At 46.7% G+C, this 27,094-nt stretch overlaps 1 protein-coding gene across 1 annotated transcript in view; it reads left to right on the top strand.

Moving 5' to 3' along the window:
• LOC141213014 (uncharacterized) overlaps window positions 1-27,094 on the top strand; it is a 903,379-nt gene that overhangs the window by 17,385 nt on the left and 858,900 nt on the right. The window contains 4 exon segments of the mRNA XM_073665145.1: window positions 20,166-20,274; window positions 20,806-20,978; window positions 21,099-21,286; window positions 23,330-23,452. Coding sequence (XP_073521246.1) covers window positions 20,166-20,274; window positions 20,806-20,978; window positions 21,099-21,286; window positions 23,330-23,452 — 593 coding nt within the window.

Genomic DNA, 27,094 nt, shown 5'->3' with positions numbered 1-27,094 from the left:
CTAAGAGTGTGGCAACCCAGTAGTCATGATTACTTCGAATTCTGACAATATGAGGGTCATGCTGCAGGTAGTGCAGCAAGAAGGCACTTATGTGTCTTGCGCATCTCGGAGCCCCAAAATTATTTTCCGGGCTAGATGCAGCTAAAAATTATTTTTAATTTTAAATCTGGTGAAGCTTATTATAGATGGCCTAATAGGATCAGTGCTGCACACTGCTACAAAGCCCAAATTATTTTCCAGTCAAGATACAGATAAACATGATTAGTAATTTGAAAGCTTAAAACGGTTGGTAGGGTGATTTTAACCAATCATCAAGCTTTTACTCTCCCCAGGATGACACAGGGGTAGAAAAGTCGTTTCGGATCCATGATTTGTTCATCTTTATGAACGTGAGTCTGTCTACATTATCAGTGGAGAGCCGCGTGCGCTTATCTGTCAGCACACCACCAGCAGCGCTGAACACACGTTCAGACAGAACGCTGGCTGCGGGGCATGACAAGATCTCCAAGGCGTAAGTGGCTAGCTCCGGCCATTTATCCAGATTGGAAGCCCAAAAAGAGCAAGGGTCCAGTGACACAGTCGTGGCTTCAATGTTTACTTGGAGATACTCCTGTACCATCGTCTCTAGGCGTTGACTATGTGTCAGACTTCTTGTCTCCTGTGGCCTTGCAAAGGATGGGCTAAAAAAGTGGTGAAATGATTCCGCAAAATTGATGTTACCAGCAGATACTGTGGTTCTGTTACGGTTTGAGTGCTGAACACTTGACGGTCCCACGGTTGGCAAGTTGGAACTGTGAGATTCACTACGTGCACCACTGGTATTTTGTGGAAAAGCACATGTAAGATTCTGCAACAGTCTCTGCTGATACTCCTGCATGCGTGCATCCCTTTCTATGGCAGGAATAATTTCTGCAAATTTACTTTTGTACCGGGGATCTAACAGTGTGGCAACCCAGTAGTCAGGATTATTTCTAATTCTCACAATTCGAGGGTCATGTTGCAGGTAGTGCAGCAAGAAGGCACTCATGTGTGTTGCGCATCCAGGAGCACCAAGTCCCTGTTGTGTTGGTGGCGAGGTAACAATCATGCTTCCTTCCTCTGTCCTCTCCCCCCAACCTCGCACAACAGAAATGTGATCAAGGTCTCCCTCATCTGATGAGTCTTCCATCAGTTCGTCCTCCACTTCTTCCTGGGCTCCTGCACCTTCCTCACTAGTTTGGCTGCTACCATGCGCCCTGGTAAAATCATCTCCCCCACCCTCACATGCCTGCCGCCTTGGTGCTGCCGACCGTCTGGACCTTGCAGATGTTAGCCCTTCCGCATACAACTCCTCCTCCTCTACTTCCTCCACCTCCTCTTGTGCCACCACCTGACTCCGAATTCTGTTTAACATGTGCTCCAGCATGTAAATCACCGGAATAGTCATGCTGATAATGGCATCGTCAGCACTAAACATCTTCGTCGCCATTTCAAAACTGTGCAGAAGGGTGCATAGGTCCCTGATCTGAGACCACTCCTCCAGCGTGATTTGCCCCACCTCTGAATCTCGTTGGCCCAGGCTATACGTCAGAACGTATTGCACCAGGGCTTGTCGGTGCTGCCACAGTCGCTGCAACATGTGCAGAGTTGAATTCCACCGGGTAGGCACATCGCATTTTAGCCGGTGAAGTGGCAGGCCCAACGACTTCTGTAGAGATGTAAGTCGCTGAGCTGCGGGATGCGAACGGCGGAAGTGAGCACACAGTGACCGTGCCCTCTGCAGAAGGCCATCTAGTCTGGGATAGTGGGCTAAAAATTGCTGGACAACCAGGTTCAACACGTGAGCCATACAAGGCACGTGTGTGACATTGCCCCGGCGAAGGGCCGCACCCAGGTTTGCAGCATTGTCGCACACGGCCTTCCCTGGTTTCAGGTCCAGTGGAGACAACCATTCATGAAATTGGTTCTCCAGAGCTGACCACAACTCCTCAGCTGTGTGACTCACATTTCCCAGACATTTCAATGTAAAAACCGCCTGATGACGTTGAGCCCTACTGCCAGCATAGTAAGGAGGTGTGCAGGATCCCTTCTGCGCAGTTAGAAAGCTTGTGGCATGACCAGACAGGCTTTGGGTGCAGGTGGAAGACCGAGAGGAGGTTGAGGAGGCAGAAGCAGTGGAGGAACTTTGACATAAAGAGGATTGACGCACAACTCGTGGGGACGGCAAGACTTGGACAGCAGCCCCTTGTCCTGCTGTCACCATAGTTACCCAGTGCCCAGTCAGCGACATGTAACGCCCCTGTCCATGCCTACTCGTCCAAGTGTCTGTGGTGAAATGCACCCTGTCACACACAGAGTTTCTCAAAGAAGCGGTGATGTTGTGTGCGACATGCTGGTGGAGCGCAGGCACACCTTTCTTTGAGAAGTAGTGCCGACTGGGCATCTGGTACTGGGGCACTGCGACGGACATAAGGTCTCGAAAATCCTCTGTGTCCACCAGGCGGAAAGGCAGCATTTCTGTAGCCAAGAGCTTGCAGATGGTGAAATTCAACCTCTTAGCTTTCTCATGGCTAGGAGGAAATGGTCTTTTACTTGTCCACATCTGAGGGACCGAGGGCTGGCTATTGTGCTTAGACGGGGTTGATAAGGGTGTCCCCGGCAAACTGCCGGTCTGTGAGGAAGATGCAGGCGGACATGTTAGGTTGCCTTGATCCAAAGGTGGTGCTATCGATGTCGGACAGCGCTCAAGACCAGCTGGTGTTACCACCTCCAAAGAAAATGATGACCTGCCAATCACGCTGGCTGTTGCGGGTAAAGAGGTGGCAGGTCTGCGCCCCAAAACAGGTGTGACTGCTGTCCCCCCAGTCACAGAGGATGAAGAGGCCGCGGATGCACAAGATATGGCAGACGGTGGTTGGCCCGGCCGGCTAGGCCGCATTGTAGCACACTGAGCTTCCCACTGCAACTTATGCTTCATGTCCATGTGCCGGTTCATGCATGAAGTACTCAAACTATGTATTTTTTGGCCTCTACTTAGCTTTTGCTGACAAATGTTACAGATAACACGAGTTGGGTCATCTTTATCGATCTGAAAAAATGCCCAGGCTATGCAAGGCTTAGCACCCATGCGACCTGAAGAGCCACCACGACTTGTGGTGAGAGGCAGAGTTGTGTTTGAGGATGCAGTTGTTGACGTGCTTCCAGTACTACGTCTCTGTCCAGGAAGGCGCAACCTGACCTCGTCGTCACTAGCATCTTCCTCCACCTCCTCTGCTGACCTCATCTCTTGGCTGACTGTGGGTTGACAGTAAGTGGGATCTCCGACCTCATCATCATCACCCTGTGCGCTATCACACCCGTCGTCCTCAGAGCCAACCTGTTCCTGCCCTGACAAAAAACTAAAGTTGTCGCTCCAATCAGGTATTTGAGTCTTATCATCGTCTTCCTCATTGTCTCCACCAACAGGAGTTACAGTTTGGGAATGAGGGTCTACATTATGGTCAGAACCTTCTGCGTCTGGTCCTGGATCCGACTCATAAAGATTCTGGGCATCAGTGCAGATCATTTCCTCGTCTGGATTCACAGAAGCGCTGGAGTCGACCTCTGATTCCCAGGCTATAGTATGAGTAAACAGCTCTGCAGACTCAACCATCTGTTCTACCTCATACTCAGACGGGCAGCTGGAGATTTGGGAGCTGTGAGGAAGCAAGTGCGATTTGGGTGACACCTTTGAGGACTGGAGTATTTGTGATGTTGAAGTTGATGTGGAGGAGAGCCCACTTAAAGGAGCACTTGATATCCGTTGAAGCACCTGCTGTTTTTGTGCCTCATCTGGAAATTGTAGCGATTGGCGTGGCCGTAAGAAAGGGATCTTATCACATTGTCCGCTAAAAGAAGTAGACATTTTAGTTTGGCTGGAAGATGGTCTTTCTTCTGCACCTACCCCACGGACACAACCTTTTTTCCCCTTCCCAACACGCCTATTCCCCTTTCCACCAGCAGCAGGCCTTTTTCCACTCATTTTGGTGGTTAACTAATTCACAACTCTGGAGTTGTTTGCACAAAAAAACAATGGATGGTAACCGAGCAGAGCTGAGTGGCCAAACTGTGGTATTAGGCCAAAACTATTGGCTGGGTTAGATGCAGAAAAAAATTATTTTTAATTTGCAACCTGATGGAGGTCAGTATAGATGGACTAATAGACCAAGTCCCACACACCGCTAGAAGCCCAAATATTTTTTCAGAGCTAGATGCAGAAAAAAATTATATTCAATTTGCAACCTGATGGAGGTCAGTATAGAAGGACTAATAGAACAAGTCCCACACACTGCTAGAAGCCCAAATATTTTTTCAGAGCTAAATGAAGAAAAAAATTATTTTTAATTTGCAACCTGATGGAGGTCAGTATAGATGGACTAATAGACCAAGTCCCACACACTGCTAGAAGCCCAAATATTTTTTCAGAGCTAGATGCAGAAAAAAATTATTTTTAATTTGCAACCTGATGGAGGTCAGTATAGATGGACTAATAGACCAAGTCCCACACACCGCTAGAAGCCCAAATATTTTTTCAGAGCTAGATGCAGAAAGTTTTTTTATTCAATTTGCAACCTGATGGAGGTCAGTATAGATGGACTAATAGACCAAGTCCCACACACTGCTAGAAGCCCAAATATTTTTTCAGAGCTAGATGCAGAAAAAAATTATTTTTAATTTGCAACCTGATGGAGGTCAGTATAGATGGACTAATAGACCAAGTCCCACACACTGCTAGAAGCCCAAATATTTTTTCAGAGCTAGATGCAGAAAAAAATTATTTTTAATTTGCAACCTGATGGAGGTCAGTATAGATGGACTAATAGAACAAGTCCCACACGCTGCTAGAAGCCCAAATATTTTTTCAGAGATAAATGAAGAAAAAAATTATTTTTAATTTGCAACCTGATGGAGGTCAGTATAGATGGACTAATAGACCAAGTCCCACACACTGCTAGAAGCCCAAATATTTTTTCAGAGCTAGATGCAGAAAAAAATTATTTTTAATTTGCAACCTGATGGAGGTCAGTATAGATGGACTAATAGAATGATGCTATGCCCAAAAGATTTTACTTCACTAGGTGCAGTAAAAAAATTGGTATTCTATACACAGGTGGTATATCTTGCAACACAGATAGGCTACTCCACTGACTAACACACTCTGCAATAGGCCAAAAAGGATTAGCTTTGCTAGATTCAGCCAAATGCTGTGAAAAAAACTTGCACAGCACTGGCACAGACCTGCCTGGCAAAAACTGATAGGAACTGATGTAACCTAGTCCTGAAAAGGACTCCAATTACAATTAGTCTTTACTCCCACAATCTATCTATTTAAGAGCACAGACCTGCTTGATAAAAGTCGTAGGAAATGCTGTAACCTAGTCCTTAAAAGGACTGCAATCACAACTATTCCCTACTCCCAAGCTATCTGTATATTTGTGCGAAAATTGGCTTGAAATTAACAAGGTATAGCGCACACAGCAACAGCGGTGCCGTCTAACACGCAGCTGCAGCAGTGAGAAAATGGTGGCGACGGGGAAAATGGCTTGGTCTTATAGGGCAAGGACATGTGACATACACTGCCAATCACACATGCCCTTGCTTGTGTGAAAAAAAGCACTTCGCTCCGTGTGTGCGCTGCTGATAGGCTGACAGATTGCACCTCCCCACTGCAAATGCGGGAAAGAGAAAAAAAAATGGAGATCTTCATTGTTCCTGCAGAGATCCATCCCCTGCCCCTCCCCCCGCCCCGCTGTACACTCAAACTGCGTATTAACATTAATTTTCATCATTACTGAGAAAAAATCCAGTTATGATTTTGGTGCACGAACAGTTATCGAACATAACCTCGAACAGCCGAATTTTTCTCAAATTGTTCGTGTTCGCCGACCGGCTCGAACACCGCCCAAAACAGCTCGAATTTGAGATTGGCGAACAGTTCGAGTAGAACAACGCTCATCTCTACTTGTGACTAGAGATGAGCGTTGTTCTACTCGAACTGTTCGCCAATCTCAAATTCGAGCTGTTTTGGGCGGTGTTCGAGCCGGTCGGCGAACACGAACAATTTGAGAAAAATTCGGCTGTTCGAGGTTATGTTCGATAACTGTTCGTGCACCAAAATCATAACTGGATTTTTTCTCAGTAATGATGAAAATTAATGTTAATACGCAGTTTGAGTGTACAGCGGGGCGGGGGGAGGGGCAGGGGATGGATCTCTGCAGGAACAATGAAGATCTCCATTTTTTTTTCTCTTTCCCGCATTTGCAGTGGGGAGGTGCAATCTGTCAGCCTATCAGCAGCGCACACACGGAGCGAAGTGCTTTTTTTCACACAAGCAAGGGCATGTGTGATTGGCAGTGTATGTCACATGTCCTTGCCCTATAAGACCAAGCCATTTTCCCCGTCGCCGCCATTTTCTCACTGCTGCAGCTGCGTGTTAGACGGCACCGCTGTTGCTGTGTGCGCTATACCTTGTTAATTTCAAGCCAATTTTCGCACAAATATACAGATAGCTTGGGAGTAGGGAATAGTTGTGATTGCAGTCCTTTAAAGGACTAGGTTACAGCATTTCCTACGACTTTTATCAAGCAGGTCTGTGCTCTTAAATAGATAGATTGTGGGAGTAAAGACTAATTGTAATTGGAGTCCTTTTCAGGACTAGGTTACATCAGTTCCTATCAGTTTTTGCCAGGCAGGTCTGTGCCAGTGCTGTGCAAGTTTTTTTCACAGCATTTGGCTGAATCTAGCAAAGCTAATCCTTTTTGGCCTATTGCAGAGTGTGTTAGTCAGTGGAGTAGCCTATCTGTGTTGCAAGATATACCACCTGTGTATAGAATACCAATTTTTTTACTGCACCTAGTGAAGTAAAATCTTTTGGGCATAGCATCATTCTATTAGTCCATCTATACTGACCTCCATCAGGTTGCAAATTAAAAATAATTTTTTTCTGCATCTAGCTCTGAAAAAATATTTAGGCTTCTAGCAGTGTGTGGGACTTGGTCTATTAGTCCATCTATACTGACCTCCATCAGGTTGCAAATTAAAAATAATTTTTTTCTTCATTTATCTCTGAAAAAATATTTGGGCTTCTAGCAGCGTGTGGGACTTGTTCTATTAGTCCATCTATACTGACCTCCATCAGGTTGCAAATTAAAAATATTTTTTTACTGCATCTAGCTCTGAAAAAATATTTGGGCTTCTAGCAGTGTGTGGGACTTGGTCTATTAGTCCATCTATACTGACCTCCATCAGGTTGCAAATTAAAAATAATTTTTTTCTGCATCTAGCTCTGAAAAAATATTTGGGCTTCTAGCAGTGTGTGGGACTTGGTCTATTAGTCCATCTATACTGACCTCCATCAGGTTGCAAATTGAATAAAAAAAATTTCTGCATCTAGCTCTGAAAAAATATTTGGGCTTCTAGCGGTGTGTGGGACTTGATCTATTAGTCCATCTATACTGACCTCCATCAGGTTGCAAATTAAAAATAATTTTTTTCTGCATCTAGCTCTGAAAAAATATTTGGGCTTCTAGCAGTGTGTGGGACTTGGTCTATTAGTCCATCTATACTGACCTCCATCAGGTTGCAAATTAAAAATAATTTTTTTCTTCATTTAGCTCTGAAAAAATATTTGGGCTTCTAGCAGTGTGTGGGACTTGTTCTATTAGTCCTTCTATACTGACCTCCAGCAGGTTGCAAATTGAATATAATTTTTTCTGCATCTAGCTCTGAAAAAATATTTGGGCTTCTAGCGGTGTGTGGGACTTGGTCTATTAGTCCATCTATACTGACCTCCATCAGGTTGCAAATTAAAAATAATTTTTTTCTGCATCTAGCTCTGAAAAAATATTTGGGCTTCTAGCAGTGTGTGGGACTTGGTCTATTAGTCCATCTATACTGACCTCCATCAGGTTGCAAATTAAAAATAAATTTTTTCTTCATTTATCTCTGAAAAAATATTTGGGCTTCTAGCAGCGTGTGGGACTTGTTCTATTAGTCCATCTATACTGACCTCCATCAGGTTGCAAATTAAAAATAATTTTTTTCTGCATCTAGCTCTGAAAAAATATTTGGGCTTCTAGCAGTGTGTGGGACTTGGTCTATTAGTCCATCTATACTGACCTCCATCAGGTTGCAAATTAAAAATAATTTTTTTCTTCATTTATCTCTGAAAAAATATTTGGGCTTCTAGCAGCGTGTGGGACTTGTTCTATTAGTCCATCTATACTGACCTCCATCAGGTTGCAAATTAAAAATAATTTTTTTCTGTATCTAGCTCTGAAAAAATATTTGGGCTTCTAGCAGTGTGTGGGACTTGGTCTATTAGTCCATCTATACTGACCTCCATCAGGTTGCAAATTGAATATAATTTTTTTCTGCATCTAGCTCTGAAAAAATATTTGGGCTTCTAGCGGTGTGTGGGACTTGGTCTATTAGTCCATGTATACTGACCTCCATCAGGTTGCAAATTAAAAATAATTTTTTTCTGCATCTAGCTCTGAAAAAATATTTGGGCTTCTAGCAGTGTGTGGGACTTGGTCTATTAGTCCATCTATACTGACCTCCATCAGGTTGCAAATTGAATAAAAAAAATTTCTGCATCTAGCTCTGAAAAAATATTTGGGCTTCTAGCGGTGTGTGGGACTTGGTCTATTAGTCCATCTATACTGACCTCCATCAGGTTGCAAATTAAAAATATTTTTTTTCTGCATCTAACCCAGCCAATAGTTTTGGCCTAATACCACAGTTTGGCCACTCAGCTCTGCTCGGTTACCATCCATTGTTTTTTTGTGCAAACAACTCCAGAGTTGTGAATTAGTTAACCACCAAAATGAGTGGAAAAAGGCCTGCTGCTGGTGGAAAGGGGAATAGGCGTGTTGGGAAGGGGAAAAAAGGTTGTGTCCGTGGGGTAGGTGCAGAAGAAAGACCATCTTCCAGCCAAACTAAAATGTCTACTTCTTTTAGCGGACAATGTGATAAGATCCCTTTCTTACGGCCACGCCAATCGCTACAAATTCCAGATGAGGCACAAAAACAGCAGGTGCTTCAACGGATATCAAGTGCTCCTTTAAGTGGGCTCTCCTCCACATCAACTTCAACATCACAAATACTCCAGTCCTCAAAGGTGTCACCCAAATCGCACTTGCTTCCTCACAGCTCCCAAATCTCCAGCTGCCCGTCTGAGTATGAGGTAGAACAGATGGTTGAGTCTGCAGAGCTGTTTACTCATACTATAGCCTGGGAATCAGAGGTCGACTCCAGCGCTTCTGTGAATCCAGACGAGGAAATGATCTGCACTGATGCCCAGAATCTTTATGAGTCGGATCCAGGACCAGACGCAGAAGGTTCTGACCATAATGTAGACCCTCATTCCCAAACTGTAACTCCTGTTGGTGGAGACAATGAGGAAGACGATGATAAGACTCAAATACCTGATTGGAGCGACAACTTTAGTTTTTTGTCAGGGCAGGAACAGGTTGGCTCTGAGGACGACGGGTGTGATAACGCACAGGGTGATGATGATGAGGTCGGAGATCCCACTTACTGTCAACCCACAGTCAGCCAAGAGATGAGGTCAGCAGAGGAGGTGGAGGAAGATGCTAGTGACGACGAGGTCAGGTTGCGCCTTCCTGGACAGAGACGTAGTACTGGAAGCACGTCAACAACTGCATCCTCAAACACAACTCTGCCTCTCACCACAAGTCGTGGTGGCTCTTCAGGTCGCATGGGTGCTAAGCCTTGCATAGCCTGGGCATTTTTTCAGATCGATAAAGATGACCCAACTCGTGTTATCTGTAACATTTGTCAGCAAAAGCTAAGTAGAGGCCAAAAAATACATAGTTTGAGTACTTCATGCATGAACCGGCACATGGACATGAAGCATAAGTTGCAGTGGGAAGCTCAGTGTGCTACAATGCGGCCTAGCCGGACGGGCCAACCACCGTCTGCCATATCTTGTGCATCCGCGGCCTCTTCATCCTCTGTGACTGGGGGGACAGCAGTCACACCTGTTTTGGGGCGCAGACCTGCCACCTCTTTACCCGCAACAGCCAGCGTGATTGGCAGGTCATCATTTTCTTTGGAGGTGGTAACACCAGCTGGTCTTGAGCGCTGTCCGACATCGATAGCACCACCTTTGGATCAAGGCAACCTAACATGTCCGCCTGCATCTTCCTCACAGACCGGCAGTTTGCCGGGGACACCCTTATCAACCCCGTCTAAGCACAATAGCCAGCCCTCGGTCCCTCAGATGTGGACAAGTAAAAGACCATTTCCTCCTAGCCATGAGAAAGCTAAGAGGTTGAATTTCACCATCTGCAAGCTCTTGGCTACAGAAATGCTGCCTTTCCGCCTGGTGGACACAGAGGATTTTCGAGACCTTATGTCCGTCGCAGTGCCCCAGTACCAGATGCCCAGTCGGCACTACTTCTCAAAGAAAGGTGTGCCTGCGCTCCACCAGCATGTCGCACACAACATCACCGCTTCTTTGAGAAACTCTGTGTGTGACAGGGTGCATTTCACCACAGACACTTGGACGAGTAGGCATGGACAGGGGCGTTACATGTCGCTGACTGGGCACTGGGTAACTATGGTGACAGCAGGACAAGGGGCTGCTGTCCAAGTCTTGCCGTCCCCACGAGTTGTGCGTCAATCCTCTTTATGTCAAAGTTCCTCCACTGCTTCTGCCTCCTCAACCTCCTCTCGGTCTTCCACCTGCACCCAAAGCCTGTCTGGTCATGCCACAAGCTTTCTAACTGCGCAGAAGGGATCCTGCACACCTCCTTACTATGCTGGCAGTAGGGCTCAACGTCATCAGGCGGTTTTTACATTGAAATGTCTGGGAAATGTGAGTCACACAGCTGAGGAGTTGTGGTCAGCTCTGGAGAACCAATTTCATGAATGGTTGTCTCCACTGGACCTGAAACCAGGGAAGGCCGTGTGCGACAATGCTGCAAACCTGGGTGCGGCCCTTCGCCGGGGCAATGTCACACACGTGCCTTGTATGGCTCACGTGTTGAACCTGGTTGTCCAGCAATTTTTAGCCCACTATCCCAGACTAGATGGCCTTCTGCAGAGGGCACGGTCGCTGTGTGCTCACTTCCGCCGTTCGCATCCCGCAGCTCAGCGACTTACATCTCTACAGAAGTCGTTGGGCCTGCCACTTCACCGGCTAAAATGCGATGTGCCTACCCGGTGGAATTCAACTCTGCACATGTTGCAGCGACTGTGGCAGCACCGACAAGCCCTGGTGCAATACGTTCTGACGTATAGCCTGGGCCAACGAGATTCGGAGGTGGGGCAAATCACGCTGGAGGAGTGGTCTCAGATCAGGGACCTATGCACCCTTCTGCACAGTTTTGAAATGGCGACGAAGATGTTTAGTGCTGACGATGCCATTATCAGCATGACTATTCCGGTGATTTACATGCTGGAGCACATGTTAAACAGAATTCGGAGTCAGGTGGTGGCACAAGAGGAGGTGGAGGAAGTAGAGGAGGAGGAGTTGTATGCGGAAGGGCTAACATCTGCAAGGTTCAGACGGTCGGCAGCACCAAGGCGGCAGGCATGTGAGGGTGGGGGAGATGATTTTACCAGGGCGCATGGTAGCAGCCAAACTAGTGAGGAAGGTGCAGGAGCCCAGGAAGAAGTGGAGGACGAACTGATGGAAGACTCATCAGATGAGGGAGACCTTGATCACATTTCTGTTGTGCGAGGTTGGGGGGAGAGGACAGAGGAAGGAAGCATGATTGTTACCTCGCCACCAACACAACAGGGACTTGGTGCTCCTGGATGCGCAACACACATGAGTGCCTTCTTGCTGCACTACCTGCAACATGACCCTCGAATTGTGAGAATTAGAAATAATCCTGACTACTGGGTTGCCACACTGTTAGATCCCCGGTACAAAAGTAAATTTGCAGAAATTATTCCTGCCATAGAAAGGGATGCACGCATGCAGGAGTATCAGCAGAGACTGTTGCAGAATCTTACATGTGCTTTTCCACAAAATACCAGTGGTGCACGTAGTGAATCTCACAGTTCCAACTTGCCAACCGTGGGACCGTCAAGTGTTCAGCACTCAAACCGTAACAGAACCACAGTATCTGCTGGTAACATCAATTTTGCGGAATCATTTCACCACTTTTTTAGCCCATCCTTTGCAAGGCCACAGGAGACAAGAAGTCTGACACATAGTCAACGCCTAGAGACGATGGTACAGGAGTATCTCCAAGTAAACATTGAAGCCACGACTGTGTCACTGGACCCTTGCTCTTTTTGGGCTTCCAATCTGGATAAATGGCCGGAGCTAGCCACTTACGCCTTGGAGATCTTGTCATGCCCCGCAGCCAGCGTTCTGTCTGAACGTGTGTTCAGCGCTGCTGGTGGTGTGCTGACAGATAAGCGCACGCGGCTCTCCACTGATAATGTAGACAGACTCACGTTCATAAAGATGAACAAATCATGGATCCGAAACGACTTTTCTACCCCTGTGTCATCCTGGGGAGAGTAAAAGCTTGATGATTGGTTAAAATCACCCTACCAACCGTTTTAAGCTTTCAAATTACTAATCATGTTTATCTGTATCTTGACTGGAAAATAATTTGGGCTTTGTAGCAGTGTGCAGCACTGATCCTATTAGGCCATCTATAATAAGCTTCACCAGATTTAAAATTAAAAATAATTTTTAGCTGCATCTAGCCCGGAAAATAATTTTGGGGCTCCGAGATGCGCAAGACACATAAGTGCCTTCTTGCTGCACTACCTGCAGCATGACCCTCATATTGTCAGAATTCGAAGTAATCATGACTACTGGGTTGCCACACTCTTAGATCCCCCAAACTTTTCGATCAACCTTTTCATTTTAATAAAGACCAAAAAAATGGTCATTTTTGAAATTATAAGCATTAGCAGGTTGTTAGAAACTGAAATCAAACAGTTTTCAACTCAAAACTTTATTCTAGGTGATGTTACATTTTCACATAGGACCCCTTGTTCGAAAGGAGCTTCTGAACTCTCTCGTCCATTGAATTTGTCAGGTTTTGGATGGTTTCTGCTTCAATTGTTTTGCATGAGGACAGAATACCCTCCCAGAGCTGTTGCTTAGATGTGAACTGCCTCCCGCCATCATAGACACTCCTTTTAATGATGCTCCAAAGGTTCTGAATGGGGTAGAGGTCAGGGGAGCATGGGGGTCACACCATAAGTTTGTCCCCTTTTATGCCCATATCAGCCAGAGATGCAGATGTTTTATGTGCAGCATGAGATGGTGCATTATCATGCAGAAAAATGATCTTGCTGTGAAATACACGGTTCTTCTTCTTGAACCATGGCAGGAAGTGCTGTTTGAGAAAATCCACATACATTATGGAGTTCATCTTTAGCGCCTTCAGGGATCCTAAAGGGGCCGACAATCTCTCTCCCCATGATTCCAGCCCAAAACATTACTCCACCTCCTCCTTGTTGGCGCTGTAGCCGTGTTTGCGTGGGGTGTCCATCAACCAGCCATCCTCCACTCCATTCATCTGGACCATCGAGCGCTGCACGGCACTCATCCGTGAACAAAACAGTTTTGAAATCAGTCTTCATGTAATGTTTGGCCCACTGGAGCCCTTTCTGCTTGTGTGAAGTGGATAGAGGAGGTCGACAGGATGGCGTATGCACAGCTGCAAACCTCTGAAGGACCCTGCATCTTGTTGTTCGGGGGACGTTGGAGGCACAAGCAGCTTCAAAAACTTGTCTGCTGCTATGACAAGGCTTTTTTGCCGCTGCTCTTTCAACCTGACGTAATTGCCTGTAGGAAAGAGTCCTCAATTTGCCCTTATCAGCACGCACACGTGTGTACTGTGAATCAGCTACATACTTCTTGATTGCCAAGACACTTCATCCTGATCATCGCACAATGTTGATTGTAGTCATGCCTTGACCTAAACACTCCACAATTTGTTGCTTCTCAGCAGCCGACACATCCTTTTTCTTTCCCATTTTGGCAGAAAATGTAGGCTGCTTAATAATGTGAGAGAGCCTTCTTAAGTAGTCTTGCCTTTCATTGGACACACCTGCCAAACTAATTAGCACAGGTGTCTGCAATTGCTTACAGTGATATAAAGAGCCCTGACACACATCACCATCAATGAGTTTAACTGACAAACAAACAAATTCTTCCCTTATCACTCCTAAACACTTTTTGCATAATAATTTGGAACGCGGTGTACATGTGCTTTTCCACAAAACACCAGTGGTTCACGTAGTGAATCTTACAGTTCTAACTTGCCAACCGTGGTCTGTATGGAATTGTTCAATAAAGGGCCCAAAATTAAGATAACATAGATGGGAGAGGTCTCTATGAATAGGAATTCCTAAGTATTTGATACCCTGTGAGGGCCAGGCAAAGGGAAAGTTGGACTGGATGGAATCCTATATGGATTTAGGGAGGGAGACATCGAGGGCCTCAGACTTCGCTGCATTGATTTTAAAATTTTACCATGTAACAAAGTGATCTATTTCAGCCATAACAGCAGGGATGGATATATGTGATTGAGTGATATATACTAGGACATCATCAGCAAATAGAGAGCACTTGTACTCGGTGCCTCCCACCTCAATCCACCTAATATTGGGGTTATGGCGAATTGATGAGAGCAGGTGCTCCGTCACTAGGATGTATAAGAGAGGGGACAGAGGACATCCCTGCCTTGTCCCATTGGTGATTGTGAAAGGTGATGAAAATGTTCTGACGCACCCCCTGGGCCTTGGGACACCCGGAGCCGGACCCTTTTTGGTGGATGCTGGTGGTTGTAGTCTTCGTGGCGGCGATCCGGTTCCGTGGCTCAGGGCGGTCAAACCAGTGGCGGAACTATTTATGTGGTTTTGATGTTTAAATGTCCAACTACGCCACCCGTGGATTGCGGTCAGAGTGAACCGCCGCTACAGGGCAGACCGCTAAGGCTGGTGTTGTGGGTGCAGCAGAGCGTAGCATAACTCCCCACGGGAGGAGTATAGCCTCAGGGCAGTGTATGCGGAGGATGGGGGTGATGGTGCAGGGCAGCAGCAGTAACGACACGGAGTCAGTGATGCAGTTCAGGGCCTTTACTCACAGTTCTTATTATCCAGACCACGTCTGCAGGTAACGGCTGCCCACGTCGTACTGTGCTCACCAGGTGAGGGGCTCAGACAACTCCCAGATAACTTTGGAGCGCTTCACAGGACCCCCTTTGTGTGTCCTTTGTCTGGCCTTTCTTACCAACACTTCTGTCCGGCTGCCTCGGGCCTCCTCTTGGTAAACTTGGCGCCAGTTTCCCTGACCCTATGTGGTGCCTTCCTAGCGGGTGGAGCAAGGGGCTGCGCCACATAAAATGTCAGAGCCTCCGGTTTCTAGCTGAGGGTCGTTTCCTGCCTCCACTAGTTCGGGGACCGGTCTCCCCCTTTGGCCTGACCCCTCCACGCAGGTGGATTCGGGCGTGCGGTGGCGACTCGCCTGTCCGCACCCCTGGGATCCCTTCATTCCTCGTTCCTGGAGCCTTCTCCGCTCCTCTTCCTTCCTTCTCCCTCTTGCAGGCCTGGGCCTCTGTTACTAGGCCCGCCTCCGGAGCAGAGCTCATGCAGAGCCCCTGCTCCCTGCCACTTCTGCTCAGACTTCTCTGCACTGAACTAAGATGGTGCCCACCTTTTATACTCCCTTCTCAATGCACCCAGGAACTGCTTCCTCCCTGCTCCTGCACTGCAGGGTTCCCCTTCCTCAGTGTTCCCTCCCCCCACTCCAGCCAGGGACAGGGACTGTCGTGCCCATCTCAGGGGCATATTGGTCGCCCTGCCCCACGGCAATGTGGTGTAATGCATGCAGGTGTCGGGTCCTGATCCACACTCCATCCTTATCTGAGAGTGAGATATCACACCTCTGGGTGAGGTGCAATACGTCTGTAGCAACCGAGCCCTCGGTGCTACAGTTCCATTTATCTTCAGCCTAGGTGACGTATTGTGATACAGGGCCGTGATTTTGGCTATAAAAGGGTCCCCTAGACCCCTACCCCAAGCTTTTTAAGAGAATCATATATGGCGTGCCAGGAGACTCTATGGAATGCTTTCTCAGCATCCAACGAGAGTATCTACTTACAAATTTTTAACTGCATCTAGCCCAGGAAATACTTTGTGCCTAGTAGCAGTGTCTGCTAGTCAGCGGATTATCCCGGCTGTTAAGCAAGCTACACCACCTGTAGTTTGGACACTTAATTTTTTCAAAGGAAATGCTTCGGGACCACGGGATACTCAGTGAAGAGCATCAGGAGGCACCCCAAGGCATAGGGGCTGGGACTGGCACTAGGATGCCTTGCGGTGGACAGCCGAGCTCGATCCTTATAAAAGCTTTTTAACTGCAGCAGCTTTAGTGGACGCTACTGGAGCTGGAATTACGCGGCTGCTGGCATGAGACTTGCCCTCCAATAGATCCTTGTAAATGGATTTAAAGTGTATTCATTCAAATTAGAGGGACAATTTAAATTAAAAAGCTTAGAGCTGCCTCCACCACAGGGGGGCTCTCTCGACCCACCAGCGGACAGGCACCAGTATTGGGAGAGGGAGGCTGGCCGTCAGGGTTCACCGCGGCTCTGGCACAAACCCGGCGACACGGAGGTGGCACGGGCAGGAGCGGACTGGCTGTCTCGGCTTCTCACTTTTTGGATTTTAGAAGGGCATGACATGCCTATATCTGTGTCTCCCCCTCCTTTTACTCCTCCACCTCTTTTCTTTTCGCATGACTATATGTACTTGTCACTTTTCCATGTGTTAGTTGTGTCTTCTGAGCAGTTTGTCAGCTTTTGGACACCTTTGAAGGTGTTTTCTATGTGTTTCTATGTGTTTTTGTTTGCCTGCCATTGGTTTTAACGGTGTTCGAAGGTGTTCGACGAACAGTTCGACGAACAGTTCGGCGAACACACGGGTGTTCGACGAACCGAACCGAACTCGAACACTACGGGGGTGGCTCAACACTACTTGTGACCTCAACTTCTGACTGACCAGAAGTCAGAGGTAACAGTCACGAGCTCTCAATGTAAGTCAGTGTAAGGCCTGGTTCACACATTCAGTATTTGGTCAGTATTTTACATCAGTATTTGTAAGCCAAAACCAGGAGTGGGTGATAAATACAGAGGTGGTGATGTGATTTTCTATTATACTTTTCCTCTGATTGTTCCACACCTGATTTTGGCTTACAAATACTGATGTAAAATACTGACCAAATACTGAACGTGTGAAAGTGGCCTATGGCCACGGCCCCACTATCAGTATTTGGTCAGTATTTTTTCTCAGGAGTGGAAGCCAAAACCAGGAGAGGGTGATAAATGCAGAATTGGTGCACTTGTTTCTATTATACCTGATTGTTCCTCACCTGGCTTTGGCTCCCACTCCTGAGAAAAAATACAGACCAAATACTGATAGTGGGGCTGTGGCCAAATACTGATAGCGAGCCCGTGGCCTTAGAGTTCATTCTGGCTCTTATAGACTTACATTGAGTAGTGACCTCCGGATCGCCCATCAAACACTGGAGCAATGTGACAGGTCACAACCTGCAGAAGACCAACCACAGATGAAAACGGTGGCTGGTAAGTATTATACTAGGGGCAGAGAATTTACATTAGTGACACCACTCCAGCGATAAAATAAAACAAAATGCTGGAGTGGTGCTTTAAAATTATGTTCACACTGTATTTTTAGTGTATTTTAGCATATGCTGTATGCCAGGAACTCTCCTGTATACACTGAATATATTGCTTAGCTGTATGTCACGTTATGCCATTACAGTTGCATATGATACACACAATTTTACATTAGGAGTTAATAGGCATTTACCCAGAGTCAAGTCCTAAGAAGTCTATGGGGGTGCATACTACTTATTCTGATTCCATAACTGGGATGCAAGTTGGGGGCTCTTTAGACATCATTTCTATGAATGTCTGTATTGTACCAGTACTCACACCAAAAACTTTGTCAGACAATGTTAACTGAGCTGCCGAGGCATATATAAAATATATATACAGTACAGACCAAAAGTTTGGACACACCTTCTCATTTAAAGATTTTTCTGTATTTTCATGACTATGAAAATTGTACATTCACACTGAAGGCATCAAAACTATGAATTAACACATGTGGAATTATATACTTAACAAAAAAGTGTGAAACAACTGAAAATATGTCTTATATTCTAGGTTCTTCAAAGTAGCCACCTTTTGCTTTGATGACTGCTTTGCACACTCTTGGCATTCTCTTGATGAGCTTCAAGAGGTAGTCACCGGAAATGGTCTTCCAACAATCTTGAAGGAGTTCCCAGAGATGCTTAGCACTTGTTGGCCCTTTTGCCTTCACTCTGCGGTCCAGCTCACCCCAAACCATCTCGATTGGGTTCAAGTCTGGTGACTGTGGAGGCCAGGTCATCTGGCGTAGCACCTCATCACTCTCCCTTCTGGTCAAATAGCCCTTACGCAGCCTGGAGGTGTGTTTGGGGTCATTGTCCTGTTGAAAAATAAATGATGGTCCAACTAAATGCAAACCGGATGGAATAGCATGCCGCTGCAAGATGCTGTGGTAGCCATGCTGGTTCAGTATGCCTTCAATTTTGAATAAATCCCCAACAGTGTCACCAGCAAAGCACCCCCACACCATCACACCTCCTCCTCCATGCTTCACGGTGGGAACCAGGCATGTAGAGTCCATCCATTCACCTTTTCTGTGTTGCACAGACATGGTGGTTGGAACCAAAGATCTCAAATTTGGACTCATCAGACCAAAGCACAGATTTCCACTGGTCTAATGTCCATTCCTTGTGTTCTTTAGCCCAAACAAGTCTCTTCTGCTTGTTGCCTGTCCTTAGCAGTTGTTTCCTAGCAGCTATTTTACCATGAAGGCCTGCTGCACAAAGTCTCCTCTTAACAGTTGTTGTAGAGATGTGTCTGCTGCTAGAACTCTGTGTGGCATTGACCTGGTCTCTAATCTGAGCTGCTGTTAACCTGCGATTTCTGAGGCTGGTGACTTGGATAAACTTATCCTCAGAAGCAGAGGTGACTCTTGGTCTTCCTTTCCTGGGGCGGTCCTCATGTGAGCCAGTTTCTTTGTAACGCTTGATGGTTTTTGCAACTGCACTTGGGGACACATTCAAAGTTTGCCCAATTTTTCGGACTGACTGACCTTCGTTTCTTAAAGTAATGATGGCCACTCGTTTTTCTTTACTTAGCTGCTTTTTTCTTGCCATAATACAAATTCTAACAGTCTATTCAGTAGGACTATCAGCTGTGTATCCACCTGACTTCTGCACAACACAACTGATGGTCCCAACCCCATTTATAAGGCAAGAAATCCCACTTATTAAACCTGACAGGGCACACCTGTGAAGTGAAAACCATTTCTGGTGACTACCTCTTGAAGCTCATCAAGAGAATGCCAAGAGTGTGCAAAGCAGTCATCAAAGCAAAAGGTGGCTACTTTAAAGAACCTAGAATGTAAAACATATTTTCAGTTGTTTAGACTTTTGTATTAAGTATATAATTCCACATGTGTTAATTCATAGTTTTGATGCCTTCAGTGTGAATGTACAGTCATGAAAATACAGAAAAATCTTTAAATGAGAAGGTGTGTCCAAACTTTTGGTCTGTACTGTATATTCCAGGAGAGCTTTATTCTCAGGCTGAAATTCTTTCATTATTCACAACAAAACAGCATCAGGTGAAAATATGATTTTTAACCAGGGATGTACAAAAATTGCTGACAATGCTAACTATAAGAAGGGAGGGGTTACTTACATCAGAGTTAGACTACAGGGAGAGAGACAGGACAAACCTCAAAAAGCAAACCTGATTTAATAGCAATATAACAGCAATAATACAATCATAATACAATACTGTATAACTCCCAAGTCGCGGAACATGACACTACTAGATCATTTCCTTATATGAATACTGAAGGCACACTGCAATATGAACACAGCCATACATAGTATAGATAGTAGTTGTCATATTGGGCTTTTGAATCCTGGGACAATTGAGTGTCCTAATATTATTTGATCATGGTACACTAGATTAGATGACTAATATGATCACACTACGTGTTTATGTGTTTATTCTCCATTCATTCAGCATTTTTGATTGTAAAATGTTTGTTTGCAGTTGTTGCAAGAATGGATGAACTTTTACATTGGATTGAAATCCGAGTTATGTCCTCTCTGAGACCACGGGCTGATGACATGAAAGCTCTGCTTTTGGACCACACCTACAGGTATTAATAACATAGAAAAACTACACATACCTGAAACCGTGAAAAGTTCTGCAGTATGGAAAATTGTCTCGTGGAATGTGCATTCCCACAACATATAACCATGAAAGGTTCTCTGTTATCTTTTGTTTGATTTCTTCTTTTCATGACCATCTTTTACATTCGGGGGCAGCCAATCGGGTTACCCCTTGCAGGCAACAATAAGTGGCTGGCAGACCAATTTGTTGCATAACTTTACACTAACCAATTTTTGGGGATTTCTTTTCACAAAAAACATTGGGCAAAATGGTAAAGATCCCAATACATGCACATTAGTAGCTGAAAAATTATCTTTGTTTAAGGATTTAATAAACTTGGATTGCACATAGAAACTGCCCATAATTTACGATAAGGTGACACAATGAAACATTTATATATATACTTTACTACAGGTACAGAAAGCAATATGTAATGTCTTATTTATCTCACTAACCACCTTAGTGGAGACCATTTTTATCCAACCACACATAACAAGTGATTCCATTACTTCTGCAGGAACAACCTCTGTGAATTTCTGAAGAATGAAGATGTTCACACATTATATATTTATTTTAAGCTTGCAAAGGGGTCACTTGCAGCCTCCATTAAACCTCCTTCCACATTACAGAGCAAAAGCATATGCTTTGTGAAGCTAGCATCTGCAATTAAACTCACAAGTGAAAACATAGGTAAGGTACTGAAAGGTCATACTGCAATTACAATGGTAAAAAAAAAGTTACATGGCTATGTATTTTTGGTTGTTTTCCTTTTGGCATCACTATCTTTTATATGTTCTGGATTCACTTTAGGTAATCAGGTGATGTCAGTGGATTGTGCCAAATATCCGTTGAAGTACTTTGACACTGTTCTCCATCAAGTTTTCCTTCCACTCATCAGCAATGGAAGTATCACAGTTGGATCACATAGCACTGAAAAGATTATTGAAATGTTGTATAGGTTCACTGGAAACCTTGAAGTTATAGCAGGTCATGCAGAGGTAGGTTAAGTATGTGTAAAGCGGTGCAGGGCAGTAGCCGCGAGCAAGGCACTTGTCTCCTTTTACTCGCTGGGGTGCTACATAAAAGTGTGGGTCCTGGCTGGGTGTGTGGACTTTTGCTATGAGGGCCTTACACCCGTGCAGGCTGCATGTAGTTGGCGGTGTGGGCTGGCCAGGACCATATGTTTTACAGTTCAATGAGGGAGACTTCTGTTTCAAAACAAACTCTATACTAAATGGTAACTTGGTAAAGGTTATATACAAGGAATAGAGGGTACAAAGTCTTATGGACAATTCCTTTACAGTATAAAGCATTTTCCACCTTCAGTATCCTTTCTCCGTTTACTTCAGGGCTAGTAAAGCATACTTTTTCTCTCTAATCCGCCACAACCCAGCTTTAACTCTATAGTCCTGATCATCAAGTCTCCTTACTTACTCATCGGGTTCTGTATCCTATTTCTTCCACTACTGGCACCCTGGAACCCTTGCAATCGGGAACCACACTATTCCGTCATGCCAAGTCCTGCTTAACTCTGTTTCCTTCTGCATTAAAAGCTCTGGGGTTCCTGACTCGGTGTCCTATCCAAGTGTTACACCACACGCTGCTAGGTTCAGATAGGGCGAGACGGGTTTCATGAATTCTTTGGAATCCTGGGGGAACCGTTACTCAGGGTGACCATAGGCTGCAGCTTCTCTCAGGCACACGATAGATTCAATTGCTGACCAGACACATCTGACAAGAGTCTTTTTCAACAGTTTAACAGTGGAATTTAATCTGAAGCACAGCCCTTGCAATTCAGGGATATTACAGCAACAATCTTCGAGTTTCTTGAGCAACCGGCTCCAGTAACAATACAGCAGTTTCTTCACAAGGCACAGTATTACAGTCTCTTCAGTAGCATAATTAGGCACAGATTAGATCTCTTAGCAGCACGCTTCTGTGCATACACAACCACAGGCTTTTCCTTCAAAAGGACACAATAGTACACAGCATACTTTATCCTGCATGGATATGGAGGGGGGGAAGGTTTGATGAGGTAGATTATCCCTGTGACACAATTCCTTCCAGTCCTTATCTTCCTGCCCCATAATACTCTGCACTGTTTGTTCAGGGAGTTTATATGACCTGTGTTTAGTTTCTTTCCTGATCTGAATCCTGTTCAGTTGCCTTCTGTCAGATCCAGACAGTCTTCGGCTTCAGCCAGACTTCAGTAACAAGTTCCCCACAATCCCCCTAGGGCTCTGCTAAAACACTCCCTGTCTCCTGTGACTGTGTTAACCCCTCTAGTTGCTGGATGCTTCTGAAGCACAACACTTCCTGTCTCCTGTGCTTGTGTTATTTGTAACAGTTGCTGGATGCTTTGGAAGCAACAGCACTACTTCTGCATGTCACACAAGGACCCCTCTCCGGAAGGTCACTCTGTCTCGTCAGTGACTTCTCTTCCGGGTCACACTATCCCTTATCCTTAGTCTCCTCTCACTTAGGGTAACCCGTTCATGCAGCTCTGCTCACTTTACACTCCAGACCCTATCTAACCAACTAACAGGAAGTCTTCACTTGCCCTTACACCTACCCACCCCATGTGGGCTAGTCCCAATCATTAACTCTATCTTACCCTAATGTCATTACCTTTGCTTCAGTCAACTATCAATTCCTATTCTACCTATCTTACACACTATTCCTTAAGTTATCACATCCTACTCTATACATTACTTACAGTACTACTACACAGTGTACATTGCAACACAATTCACAAGACATGATATATAAAAACATGCATGACATAATACACATTACAATACAACACAATGCGATTGGTGTCTTCAGGGGTAGGAACGCGACAGCACTGTCCACTATCCTTACATATGATCCAATGGTTATATGACAAACTGTGCCAGCGCTACTTAAAGCATCCAAGTGGTGTTACCATGGTTGAATAATCGTGATGCTTCATTACTAGCTGATCATAGTAAGTAAAATGTGTTTTATAGAACAGTATATTTAATGCAGTGCTATTTGTCTTTTTGGATACATTTTATTAGGGATCTATTGTGCTTCCCATTCCTTCTATTGAACTACTAAAAAACGCAACAGTACTCACCAAACAAGGAGCTACAATACATATTATGGAGACAGTAGTAATTGGATGGATAAGGCAAATCAAGGTAAGACATACAGTTTCATGAAGACAGTACAGATTAGATAAAAAGTGCAGATTGTCAGGTGAAAATGTAATCTTTGGTGCATTTGCATATGCTAATACAAAGTTGGCTTAAAGCTCTACAAACTTCCATGTATGTGAATCTGTAATGCACACGCCCGGGCTGAGCGGCGTGTGCGTGTGATTGTAGTGATTCCACTGGACCGTGCCGGAGAGTGAATGCCTGGAGGGGCGTAACTAGGTATTCACCCGATCCGACCAGGGTCGCACGACGGCATACGACGCCAGTGCTCCAAGGAGGAACCGAGCAGAGGGACCAGGTGCTACTCCAGGACAGACCCCGGACACGGCTGTTGACCCACACAGGGGAATACAGGAACAGACTGGTAGGCTGGCACACAGACTGGTGGGTATAGGCAGGCACGACTGGTATGCAGGCAGGCGGGTATGCAGGCAGGGGGGTACAGGCAAGCACAGCTAGAGTGCAGACAGGGAGGCACTAGCAGGTAGGAACACAGGCGGGATAGGACCCAGTACACACTGGGACTCAGGAACAGAACCACAGATGTGGCGGACAAACACAGCAGAGTGAGGCCGCCCAGAGAGGTGAGCGAGAACAGGGCAGGACAAAGCCGCCTGGAGCGGTGAGCAAGAGTAGAGCAGGACAAGGCCGCCAGGAGCGGTGAGCAAAGGGTCAGAGCTGAGCGAGACTGCCGGAGCAGTGAGCAAGAGTAAAGCAGGACGAGACCGCCTGGAGCGGTGAGCAAGAGTGGAGCAAGACTGCCGGAGCAGTGAGCAAAAGGATAAGAGCGGAGCGAGACTGCCGGAGCAGTGAGCAAAAGGATAAGAGCGGAGCAAGGCTGCCGGAGCAGCGAGCAAAGGAGTCAGAGCAGGCTAGAACCGCCGGAGCGGTAAGCAAAGGAGTCAGAGCAGGCTAGAACCGCCGGAGCGGTGAGCAAAGGAGTCAGAGCAGGCTAGAACCGCCGGAGCGGTGAGCAAAGGAGTCAGAGCAGGCTAGAACCGCCGGAGCGGTGAGCAAAGGAGTCAGAGCAGGCTAGAACCGCCGGAGCGGTGAGCAAAGGAGTCAGAGCAGGCAAGGCTGAGCAGGGGGGACAGGGCTCTGTTCACACGGAACAGACAGGAAGGGAAAGGCAGAGCCAGATACCCACAGGGTACTTGCAGTGAAGTAGCGAGTGGACCACAAACTCACAAACGGGAGTACAGAGACAACAAGCAGGAGTTAGGTACGAGTTCAGACTCTGCAGAAAAAGGAAGGGAACGGACATAGAGGCAAAACAGGTAAAGGATAGGAGAGAGTTCAGACTGGAACTGAGTGTACGGAGGAGACCGACACTGCAGCGGAATACAGGAGCGGGTCTGGGAATACGGCCCCCAGAGAGGCAGGATGAACAGGCAAGGAGCGTGTTCAGACAGGACAGACAAGATACAGGAGCGGGTCTAGGTAATCAGCCCCTAGAAGGCGGGAGGAACAGGCTAGGAGCGTGTTCAGACAGGACAGACAAGATACAGGAACGGATCTAGGTAATCGGCCCCTAGAAGGCGGAAGGAACAGGCTAGGAGCGTGTTCAGACAGGCCTGGAAATACAGCCTCCAGGATAGGCAGACAAGAGAACACAGACAGGACTCAGTTCAGACACGGGAACTGATACCGCAAGGCAGGAGACATAGACAGGACTCAGCTCAGACACGGGAACTGATACCGCAAGGCAGGAGACATAGACAGGACTCAGCTCAGACACAGGAACTGATACCGCAAGGCAGGAGACATAGACAGGACTCAGTTCAGACACGGGAACTGATACCGCAAGGCAGGAGACATAGACAGGACTCAGTTCAGACACGGGAACTGATACCGCAAGGCAGGAGACATAGACAGGACTCAGTTCAGACACGGGAACTGATACCGCAAGGCAGGAGACATAGACAGGACTCAGTTCAGACACAGGAACTGATACCGCAAAGCAGGAGACAAAGAACGGGACCTGGCACCTTCAGAGTGCATGCACACACTGAATGAAACACTATGCTCAGGCAGGGATAGATGGGAGCAGCTGAGCTATATACCAGGTGACAGACAGCAATAGGCTGAGGACGCACAAGGGGTGTGACCCACAGCAGGTACAAAAAGCAGGAAGTGATCGGGCGCCGCCCTTAAGCAGCAGAAACAGACACAAACAGACAGCATGGAGGGAAGCCAGAGAGACATTCTGGACTGGAGATAAAGTGCGCGCTCTTGCACAGTGGGAGATGGACCACCATGCAAGGACGCCGCCAGGTATGTTACAGTACCCCCCCCTTACGCCCCCTCTTCTTCAGGCCTGCCAGAATCTTCCGCAGGGAATTCGAGGGCCAATTCTTCACTTCGAAGAGATCACTTCCACTGTCCACCGGAAAAACTGGTCTCCTCTGGGTAGCTAGGATGCTACCTCCCATCCAGCCACCCTTAGCAACAGACGAAACGGGTGGAGTACCAGGAACAGCACACAAGGAAGTCTCTCTCCACATATTTTCAGGTGGCACCCCAGAGGGTACAGGAGACAACTGGAAGTCCTCCACCGGGTTGGAGGGGGACAGAGACTTGGGGGTAATCTCTGCTTCGAGGTACATCTTGTCAAGCTCACAGGAAGAAATAGATGGGTTATCAGGTACATAATGAGGAAAAGTCACTGTCTCTTTGTTATCTGGTGGTACCCCGGAGGATTCAGGAAACAACTGGAGGTCCTCCGCCAGGTCAGAAGAGTGCAGAGGCTCAGAGAAAACATCTGCTTCAGAGTACACTAGGTCGGACTCACTGGACGAAGCAGGCGAGGTATCGGGTACCGAGTATAGGAAAGTCTCTGTCCATTCACCACCAGGTGGCACCCCGAAGGGTTCAGGAGACAACTGGAGGTCCTCCGCCTGGTCAGAGGGGTGTAGAGACTCGGGAGTAACCTCTGCTTCGGAGTACACTAGGTTGGACTCACTGGACGAAGCGAGCGAGGTATCAGGTACAGAGTATAGGAGAGTCTCTGTCCTTTCGCTACCAGGTAGCACCCCGAAGGGTTCAGGAGACAACTGGAGGTCCTCTGCCTGGTCGGAGGGGTGTAGAGACTCGGGAGTAACTACCACTTTGGGGTACCCATTGTCAGGCTCACAGGACGAAGCGGACAAAGTATCGAGTACCGGGTGTAGAGAAGTCTCTCTCCATTTGTCATCGAGTGGTATCCCGGAGGATTCAGGAGGCAACAGGGGGTCCTCCGCCAGGTAGTAGAGGTGCACAGACTCTGAGGTAACCACAGCTTTGGAGCATCCTTGGACATGCACACCGGTTAAAGTGGGTGAAGCATCTGATGCCGGGTGCAGGAAGTTCTCCTGTGTGGAGTCTGGATGGGCAGAAGTCTCTTCGGGCAGGAGAACTGGTGCACTACCCACGCACATTACCCGTTGGGGCTTCTCCGGGATACAGGGAGATGAAGCTTCAGTAGGGACTTCAAGGTTGGGGTCAGGAGGTCTCAGGGAGGACAGACCCTGGCGTGACGGCTGGCCTCTACGTCTAGCACGTCTGGACTGCCTCTTGAGGTTGGGAGAAGTATTCCGGAAAGCGTAGTCACCCTGTGAGGATTCTGGGTGGGCAGTAGTCTCATTG

The sequence above is a fragment of the Phyllobates terribilis genome, unplaced genomic scaffold (genome assembly GCF_046119375.1).
Source record: "Phyllobates terribilis strain yellow unplaced genomic scaffold, ASM4611937v1 Scaffold_2__4_contigs__length_985480577, whole genome shotgun sequence".
In the NCBI taxonomy this organism is placed as follows: Eukaryota; Metazoa; Chordata; class Amphibia; order Anura; family Dendrobatidae; genus Phyllobates; species Phyllobates terribilis.
The sequence above is the reverse complement of the archived record's forward strand: the minus strand, read 5'-3'. Positions and strand labels throughout refer to the sequence as shown.